This window comes from Argentina silus (assembly GCF_951799395.1).
Source record: "Argentina silus genome assembly, chromosome: 5".
Classification (NCBI taxonomy): domain Eukaryota; kingdom Metazoa; phylum Chordata; class Actinopteri; order Argentiniformes; family Argentinidae; genus Argentina; species Argentina silus.
The window spans coordinates 18,836,834-18,847,467 of record NC_139659.1 but is presented as its reverse complement, the minus strand read 5'-3'; the positions used below and the strand labels follow the sequence as shown (position 1 = coordinate 18,847,467).

The window sequence follows — 10,634 nt, the reverse complement described above, 5'->3', positions numbered from 1 at the left end:
TAAAATCAGCGTTGTAATCGTAAAAACTTGTATTAAAAATATGATCACTTTCTTACAATGACATATATTCATTTTGGTCTTTAATTATACGTTTGAATATACGGTTTACAGTTCAGTTAAGTTCTGTACAAATTTACGTTTGAGTTTTGGCATTTCCATCTCAATCATAAATGTATTACTGTACTGTAAAGATAAAACTAACAGCAATTAGCCACCAAAACCCAGAGTTAGGTGCCACGTTTTTAAATGATAAATTAACAGGTGTCTTCAATAGCATTCAACTAGTGCTACAGATTGATCGCACAGGTAATGAAAAGGGCCCTGATGACCTAAACCAAAGATTGGCTAAAATATTCTGAGGAGAGTTGAGTTGGGGCATTTATGCTAGTGGACTAATATATGATTTAGTGCAAAACAAAAGGTGCTGAAGAACGACCGAACCTGACGAAGCAGGTGTGACACGTGTTCATTTCGACAATAAAATAAAAGATCAAGATTTATATCTCAGGTCGATCATGGTCAATCAAGATTGCGATTTCCGTTCGCTATTTTAGAATATATCCTTGCATCACACCTTAGCTCTCTGTACCTATGGGGTTTAGCTGGCTATGGTGAGGCTCACTTTAGACTCGTGTCTGAACCCTGTTTCAGTGGGACCAAGAAGGTTCGAAAAGTCTGTATGTAAATACATTAAAAACATTACAAACTTGTAAACCATGATTTCATTTACATAAAGCGCAAGTTGAAGATGATAAGGAGAATTTGGAGGCCTAAAAGAGGAATTGCATTTGCAAAAATTGGATACCATTCAGTTTTTACATTTACAATGCTAATTTTACTTTTGGGTTCATATTTTACTCATGGACTTATTTAAGATTGTAATGTTACATTGGTTGAACCTTTTTGCAGGTAAGTATAGTCTCAAGTGCATGCAAGGCAAGCTAAAGTAAGCACACCCCATATACCAAATAATCAAAACCATTTCAAATGCAGATTTTTCCCAGGTCTGCTTTCAACCTAAAAAAAATATTACATTTTAATATTGAGAATTACATGCTATAGGTGTGTACACACTTATGCCCCCCCCCATTGCATTTGTATGTATCGGCCACCAAGTAGGGATCTGATAGGAGGGAAGGACGCCACTCGCACCTCTTATTCAATTGTGAATATTAGTGTGAATATTAACAATAGTGGCACCACTGCCTGCTGCCAAACTGCTAGAAAATAAATGGAACCCTAGAAGCTTCCGCCTCTTGTCTGAAACTTGCTATAATCAGTGTCTTCTCTATATTCTATGATCACTGGATATTTGTACGGTCATTCAATGTGAAACATGTATTTATTAAGCTTGAAATATGAACACAGGAAAGATGGATCATTGATAGAATGAATGATGGAGTATGGACCATAATTGAACATTGTTTGAAATCTGTTGCTTACAACCTGGGAAATCAGAATATAGATGGGTTTGCAAATGCTTTCAAATACATAATTAATTACATATATTATTTTCATGCACATCTACTGAGGTGGTTAAATGCTCTGTTGCCACACACTCTTAGAAACATAGGGTTCTTTAGCTTGTCCCTTTAGGAGAGCCCTTTAAATAACCCTTATTTGTTCCATGTAGACATTTCCACAGAGAGGTTTTTACATGGCATCAAAAGGGGTTATTTGAAGGGTTCTCCTACAGGGATAAGTCTTTTTTCTGAGAGTGTAATAATCACCACAAAAACTTGTTTTACTGAAGCCCAGTCCAGTCCAGTATGCCATGCAGCTTCTCTTTTGTATAGCAGCTTGTAAGTATGTTGTCCAATTATTTTGCTGCTCTTCTATTTCCCCTTCTTAGACGATACACTGGCATTTTCTCAAAACAACTTATTTCTCTCCTTCTCTCCCTATAATGAACATATTTTAATGACTATGCAGTTTGACAATGACGAGGACATAATTGCATGTTATTCCATTATGACTTCCGAAGTTAAATAATTATATTTTTCTCCTGCACACAAATTGTTCTCCTTCACAAAGATAATTTCAGTAAATGCTGGCGTTGATGGCTTCTGAAAGCAATGTTCAGAGACCAGATAAAAGGCAGAGATCAAAAAGATCATACGAAAAGATTAAAGCCAATTAAAGCAATTAAAGCCCCTCTCAGTAATTTTATTAAATTGTGGGACACCAACAAAAACAGATGTTCTTGAGGTAGTTCTCTGCCAGGGTGAAAGTGTTTGAAAGCCACATTAATGCAAGACTATAAAAACTCTGCTCAGCTGTATTATACAGGCTTCTTACTTATACATTGGCTAACCTGTTGAGATATTCAATTTTATTTTTTATTTGTAATTTACATTACAATGTTTACATCTCAGTTCTGTTGTATTTCACAGGTATTTTTAGCTATTAATCCACAATAACAGATTGACGCAAATTGCACAGATTTGTAATTCAGTATTTTCCTATAATGCACCTGGGGAAATCCCATGCATGCGGCATGCCTAATGAATGAAACATATTTAGAATTCATTATTTGCATTGCATTGATTTATTTTTTTATGTCTATTCAATATAATTTAATTGGACAGGATTTGTCAGAATTGCCTTGCAATTGTCATAGCATTTATGGACACTATGCTGTGAAAAATATCAACTGTTTTAAAGTTCTCAGTTACAAATGCTTATTGTTGAATAAAAAGCTGCATACATCATCATTTTTCATCACTGACTGTTGAATACTGCATTTCATTTATTCTGTCAGAAATTGGACTCAAAGCCAACTTTCATGGTGCAGGGCTCATCTAAACTTGTAACCTGGAGTAACATGATCCAGATTTTCCAGGAATAAGACAGACAGCACTTGCCCCCCCCCCCAGTGTCCATGGACCACCTCCCGCCATGGCCACCAGATAGAGACATTCAGTGGATTCATGAACCTCAAGCAGCCTCTAGGTGAGCGTCTGCAATGCTTTAACCTCTACCAGTTGTATATGCAGGCTGAACCAGGGCGTGAATCAGGAGTGGCAATGTCTTGCACAGCTCGTGTAAGAGGCAGTTTACAGAATGGGGAGGTGCAGGCTATGCAGGGCCTTATATTGACTAAGGTGGGGCTAGCGTCTGCAAAGCTCTCACTGGCCTATTAGGTGTGATTGAATACGGCTTCAGTGAATGACCCGCAAGAGAGGGTCCCATTCTGAGATGTCTCCCTCATCTTCTTCAGATTACCAGGGTCACAGATCGTAACTTAAAGTTATTTCCTACCTTGGCATTGTTGTATCTTGCTCGACCTGGGAACAGTCATGTCAAATGAAAATGAGTTTCTTGATTGGCTGCACAGCAGCAACAATAGAGTATTGTCCTCCTCTTCAGAGCCTGGTGTGAGTGTGATTCTGCAGTGCTGCTCTCTCTCTCTACACAGCGTCAGGCTCAGAGATGGGTCCCTCTACTGATTCTCACTGGAGCTGTTGGCATCTCTGGTTGCAGTCACATGTTAGAGCAGAGCTAGTAGAGTCATCAGTGGTATGTTTTTCACATGTAGAGGCATTTCAGGTGTATGGATTTCACATGTTATAGCTAATTTAAGCCTATCGGGTATATGTATCTATTTTTGAACTTTTAAATGGTTGATATATAGCCATTTATTCTTGAAGAATGTAACTTATAAAAGCCTCATGTTGTTTTACTTCATTGTTGTAAAAAATGCAATCGTAAACAAACACTGTATAGCTTCAAAACATGGTTTAAACTATAATTATCTGATGGATGGTCAGTCCTTGCATCCATAGCTCTATGTAATTGTGTTTATTGCTGCATTGCATTACCACGCTGTAATATTAAAGTTGTAGAAAATATACCCACACATGCGCATACCCGCATGTCCGCCCGCCCGCCCGCCCGCCTGCGCGCGCGCACACACACACACACACACACACACGCTTTTTTTGCTTTTTTTGTGTTAGCCGCTTGGAACTCAAGCTGGGATGTGGCCAGATTTCTGTGCAGCCTCCTCAGCCGAGTGGGCCTTCAGCACAGCGACAGCTTCATCCACCTTGGAGCGCAGGGACTCTGGAGACTCCAGCATGTGGAGCAGATCACAGTTGTCCATCTCCAGCAGCATGCCGGTGATCTTGGGAGCGATGCTGGGGTGCATGTTGTGGATAGATGGGAAGAGACGCTCACCTGGAGGCAAACACACACACACACATGCGGTGTCTTGGACAGGATCCACCTCCTGGGGAACAGACATGCAGAGAAGCCATAACCTCAGTGGAGACTAGAGGTGGAAATTGGAGGACGGGCTCATTGTAATCATTCCATTCCATGCCAACATGTGTCTTTCATACCATTCCTCATGTTACCCGTGAACGTCTGAAGAACCAGATTGACAGCACACAGAGAAGGTGGTGGGGTTTAGCCCAAAGGCGTATTTAATTATAACAGGGGAAAAGGAGTAGGAGAGAGAAGGATAATCCAATACAGAGTAGTCCAGGGTCGGTCCAGGGTTCGGCAGGCAGGGGGGTAGTCAGACGAGCAGGAGTCAGGCAGGCAGGCGGGTAGTCAGACAGGCAGGGGTCAGGTAGGCAGGCGGGTAGTCAACACAGGAATGGTAGTCGAGTAGTCGAGGGTCGGTCCAGGGTTAGGCAGGCAGGTGGGTAGTCAGACGAGCAGGGGTTCGGCAGGCAGGGGGGTAGTCAGACTGGCAGGGGTCGGGCAGGCAGGCGGGTAGTCAACACAGGAATGGGCTAGGTCCGTGGAAGGTAGACAAGGGGGAATCCGAGGAAGACGAGGGTCAGAACAACTTATTTAGCAATATTTTTTTATGGTGAAGTAGGTTTCAAAGTCCAGATCTCCTTTTTATGTGTTAGCCGACTGGAACTCAAGCTGGGATGTGGCCAGATTTCTGTGCAGCCTCCTCAGCCCAGTGGGCCTTCAGCACAGCAACCGCTTCATCCACCTTGGAGCGTAGGGACTCTGGAGACTCCAGCATGTGGAGCAGATCAGAGTTGTCCATCTCCAGCAGCATGCCGGTGACCTTGGGAGCGATGCTGGGGTGCATGTTGTGGATAGATGGGAAGAGACGCTCACCTGGAGGGAGGGAGAATTAATATCTGTAACAGTAAAAGTAACAGCTAATGGCGATCCATAAAAACAAACAAAAAGACTCACCTATCATCTGTTTCTGGTCCTCATGGGGAATGGTAGCCAGTATGGAGGCAGTCAGAGGCTCCTGGTCCTGGACATGGACAGCAGGCTGCTGCATGGGGACCTGTGGCTGGAGAGCCATGTGCTGCTGGGGGTAGTGTACACCAGCTGTGTACTTGTTCTGGGGCACGGTGCGCATCCGTGCTGTAGCGGCATCTGCACTGGCAGGGCGCTGTCTCAAGGCCTGGGTAGCTGAGAGGAAAGATCATCATAATCAAAGGGATATTTATGGTAAATGTTTGGCGAGTGGTGTTGTCAGACCACTATGAGCAGCGTTGCTTCAGAAAATATACTGACCTATCCGCTGAAAGGTCATCATGTGGGGCAACTGGGAGGGTGTGGTCTTCATAGCATTGATGGTCTGAGGCCTGGTGTTGAGCATGGTGGACTGGACCTGTGGAATGGCTGCCATGAAGAATCCAGGTGGGGGAGCAACCTGGTAGAGGTTGATGCCTGGGTTGGGCATGGTGTTGGGCATGTTCTGGAAGTGCAGAGGTTTCACACTCTGGGTAGCCAAGCGAGGAGTGGGTCTCAGCTGAGCCAGCTGATTGGTGAAGTATGGGGCAGCACAGTTCTGGGCCTGTGGAATGGCTGCCATGAAGAATCCAGGTGGGGGAGCAACCTGGTAGAGGTTGATGCCTGGGTTGGGAACGGCACGAACGGCGCTGGCCATCCTCTGCATGCGCTGGTTGGTTCTGTGAGCCTGGCGCACCTCCTTGCGCTGGGCCAGGGCCACGTACAGGGGCTTGGTGGCCACAATGCGGCCGTTCATCTCAGTCACAGCCTTGGTGGCCGCATCAGGGGAGGAGAAGCACACAAAGCCAAATCCCTTGCTGCGTCCACCCTCCATCATCACCTTTGCACTGGTGATTGTTCCAAAGTGGGAGAACTCTTTGTGCAGCTGCTCATCATCCAAGCGATCATGCAAGTTCTTCACATACAGATTGACACCCTGGTAGAGAGAAACCCTGTTTAGTGAGATATTTTTCATGTCTCAAATACATCAACAATGTTTACCAAGACTATCAACTTCTTTTTCTTATATAGTCTTTTTTTTTAAAATCTTTTTTTCATATCCACACACCTGGTATCTGGTCCTGCGGCCCTGCTTCATCTGCTCAAACTGGCGCTTCAGCACAGTCAGGCGCTCTCGTCTCTTCTGGGCGCGGCCCACGTAGACCCGCCTCCCATTTATCTCCCGGTCATTCATCTCATCAATGGCCCTCTTGGCATCCTCATGCCTTTGGAAGTTGACAAATCCAAAACCCATGGACTTACCAGTGTCATCAGTCATGACACGGACGCTCAGGGCTGGTCCAAATCTCTCAAACCTCTCCTTAAGGCGTTGGTCATCCATATCCTCTCCAAAGTTTTTGATGTACACGTTAGTGAACTCTCGGGCCCTGGATCCAAGTTCAGCCTCTCGTTCTTTGCGAGATTTGAAGTGTCCAACAAACACTTTTTTGTCATTTAATAACGTGCCATTGAGTCTCTTAATAGCTCTCTCAGCAGCCTCATGTCTATTATACTGCACAAAGCCATAGCCTTTAGAGCCATTCTCATCAGACACTACCTTGCAGGAAAGGATGTCCCCAAACTCAGAGAACCTGTCGTAGAGGTCCTTGCTGTCAAATGTCTCCACTAAATTCTTAATGAAGATGTTGCCTACCCCACTATTCCTCAGAGAAGGGTCACGCTGAGACCACATGATGCGCATAGGTCTTCCATTGACATCATCAAAGTTCATGGTGTCCAGGGCACGCTCTGCGTCAGCTTGCTGTTGAAAGTTGACATAGGCATACCCAAGAGATTGGTGTGTTATCATGTCCCTGCACACTCTTATAGAGATGATTGGACCACAAGGGCTGAATTTCTCATGCAGCATTTCCTCAGTGGTGTCCCTGTGGAGATCTCCTACATACAAGGAGGCCATTGATTGAATGGGCGCACTAGGATTCATGTCTGATGGCCCTTTCAGACAGCAAAAGTTGTGAAAAGAACAAATAACATCTACCTATCTTGCTCTACACAGAGGAATTGCAGGTAAATGAATGTCAGGAGTACTGTAGCTGGATTCTAGAACCCCAGCTGCATGTTCTACATTGTTATGTCATCACATTGTCAATTGTGACATCCTTAATGACTGGATGTGATGTGTGTAATATGTTAGTAGAATTCTAAGTTCAGTCATTGTTACCTCACAGACCACAGCCAGGGTCCATTTTGTAGCTACGGCCCTGGGTCCAACCATGGTGGCAGGGCCTTCTTTGAAAGTATCATTTCATAGGAAGTTTTGATAAAAGTTGAAACATTTAAAACATAACAATAACTATAAATTGAACTAACAGACATTTGTTTGTTGATTCTCTAAACAACTGTTCAACATAGAAACATACAGCACATTGTCAAATGTTTAAATAACTTTTTCCTACACTTTGCAAACACTGTATAGACATAGAGCTTCAGATGTAGGATTGACAAACATTCAGATATTTCTTCTAGCTGTTTCCCTTTTTCTTTTACTCTTTTATGGTTTATAATAATAATAATACATTTATTTATAGAGCACATTTTCGTACAGAGACTGCAACTCAAAGTGCTGTACATAAAAAGTCAGAGAAACAATAGTACAATAGAAGAAAAGTGAAATAGGAAAACAATAAATAAACAGCAGTAGCCTACATGTTAACATGATACAAGCAATGGTAATAGATAATTAAAGCACTATTCAAGTCAAACCCAAGCAATACGGACCAATAGTGCAATAGAAAGCCGTAGATAATCAAATTCAGTTCCGTTCTATTCGATTCACATTGATTGGTATAGCCCTTAATCACTGTTACAGTCTAAAATGGTTTCATAATGCCTGAATATGAAAGACAATAAGTGATGGTACACAACACCCCCCAACCTTAGACCTTCGCAGAGGACAAGGAAAAACTCCCAAATAAAACCTTATAGGAAAAATAAAAAATGGAAGAAACCTTGGGAGGGGCTACTCAGAGTGGGATCCCCCTACCAGGACGGTCAGGCTTGCAATAGATGTCGAGTTTGGGCAGGTAAAAAGTACAAAATACAAATTGTCATGATGAGTGTGGGACATCCCGATCTGACGTGACATCACAGCAGACAGCAACTCAGTCAGTGCCGCCCTGGGGGCGGGGGGACCACGCAGACGCCAACACTATCCTGCTGCAACCTGGAAACATGGAAGGTGCACACCCTGGGGTGTGTCATTTACACAGGATACAGTGTCATCAAGATAACAGTACAGCAAATGTATATGATGGACTGTGTGTCTGAGTGTATGTGGAACAGGGGATGTAGAACTTGGGATTGGTGCCGGGTTTGGGTCTTGGAGCTGGGGACTCTGGGGTTGGTGCCGGGTTTGGTGTTGGGTCTCAGGGCTGGAACCTGGGGTTGGTGCTGGAACTGGATCCTGTGGCTGGGAGTCAAGGTTTGGTGCTGGGTCTGGAAACAACCTGGGCTGTGGCTGGTGTGTTGGTGATCTGCAAAAGTAAGATCGTGGGAGGGGGGGGGGTTAGGGAACTTGTGTAGGGAAGGTGTAGAAAGGTGCAGGGTAGAAAGGAAGTGTTGATCATCTCAGGGTCCTTGGCTGGTGCTGGTGATGCTGGCTGGGACCGGGGCTTGATCTGGAGTCGATGGGTTGGGTCGTGGAGTGTGTGCACTGCTGCTCTGGCGGTGTAGGCAAGGGGTTAGTAAGGCAGTGTGTGTGTGAGGGAAGGTGCAGTGAACTTCCCTGTTGGGGCGGGGTGTTGCTCCTCTCCTGGTCCTTGTGCTGGTGCTGGTGTTGGAGCTGTTGGCCAGGGCTTGTGCTGGTACTGGTGCTGGTGGTGTTGCTGGTACTGATACTGATGGTGCTGTTGCTGGTTACATTCAAGAAGAGAAGCAAGCTTGTACATGCTGAAATAGTCAACCAAAACATCAAAAAACCTAGTTGATACACACAATGTTACACAATTTGTAGGCAGGTGAAAGTACAGGGAGAGAAGGAGAGAGAGAGAGCAAGACAGCGAGAGAGATAGAGAGAGGGAGAGAGGGAGAGAGAGACACGATAAAGAAATCTGTGGAATTGACAATTATTCATCACAAACTCGCAATCGGCTCAGTTGAAATATGGCTCAAAACTACAGAGGTCATATCCTCAAGTCCTCAATGGTAGCGACGACCCTGATTACCAGCGCACATGCTCTACCAACTGAGCCACAGAGCACCATGTGTAGCCTTGTACCATAATGGTTTGTGTCTCTCCGTCATACTAGATACTGAGGCTCAGAATCTCGAGGAAGGCCCATCTGGACGTGTCAGGTGACCTGCCATGGTTCTCGGAGGTCACGGCCCCCATTGGGAGTGACCCCACCTGGAGGGTCCGCCCCGTCACTCAGAGGCTCCAGAGGAGGCATGTGGACGTGGGGGACCTGGCCCCCTGTGACGCCCAACGCCTCGCCCAGGCTCTCAGCTCCCCTGCACAGGGCCTACAGGTACAGAGTGGGGGGGTGTGCCTACCCTCCAGATGGGGGTCTATAGAGAATGTGAGGGGGCGACCAGGGTGACCTGGTTTAGTGGGTAATCCTTCAGGTACAGGAGCAAACATGTACTACCATACTACCAGACAGCCAAGAACAGGGTAAGTTGTTTATAGAATTGAGGAAAAGAGGAAGCATAGTGGCTATATCAGTTGATCCAAAAGTCAGATCAGATGATTGTTTGAAGGCCTACATTATTAATGTGTGTCCTGTGGTTTCACCCCTCCGACAGATGTCCCACCCATATCCCAGGCCCCTGTGCTGATGCTCCGCCCACGCTCCTGGAACATGGTGGAACACAACTTGGTGGTAGTTGGAGTTCCAACTCTGATGACCTCTAACCCGAAGTCCTCAGCATCTGCTATACATATTGACTGGCTTGAAATATAGACTCAAATGATGTATGTCCTAGTCATCAGCTTGTTTTTAATGGATGATGCGTGTGTGATGCTTTTGTGTGTCTGCAGGTGAATGGAAAAGAGGTTCCAGGCCCTCTGTTTGATTTCGGTCTCCTCATGTTCCACTGAGGAAAGCTGCCTCCTTTTCTCATTCCCATTGCTGCATGACAGGTTGAGGGTTATCTGGAGGCAAGACTATGGAAGAAAATAAATATTCGTCTGGACGGAGCGCAAGGTTTGTTTGACTATAGTGCAGGCCTGTCAGATACTTTAAGAGTTTATTCTTCTCTCTCTGTTCCTAAGAATATTTAGTTTCTTACTTTGTGCTCAACTTTAAGTACATCCTGTTCTGTTGTTGCTTATGTGTGTGTGTGTGTGTGTGTGTGTGTGTGTGTGTGTGTGTGTGTGTGTGTGTGTGTTGTCTAGATTGGCCTGCCTGTGGGTAGCATAAAGGCCACCGTGCTGATAGAGAACGTCCTGGCAGCGT

At 44.9% G+C, this 10,634-nt stretch overlaps 1 protein-coding gene across 1 annotated transcript; it reads right to left on the bottom strand.

The window, feature by feature from the left end:
• Positions 1-4,876: 4,876 nt before the first annotated feature.
• On the bottom strand, positions 4,877-7,162 carry LOC310805209 (polyadenylate-binding protein 1A-like; the record flags this gene model as incomplete). Its single annotated transcript, XM_083670791.1, has 4 exons — positions 4,877-5,085; positions 5,167-5,394; positions 5,500-6,154; positions 6,287-7,162. 4 exons carry the CDS (start codon positions 7,160-7,162, stop codon positions 4,877-4,879), a joined length of 1,968 nt encoding a protein of 655 aa, XP_083526917.1.
• Positions 7,163-10,634: the final 3,472 nt, after the last annotated feature.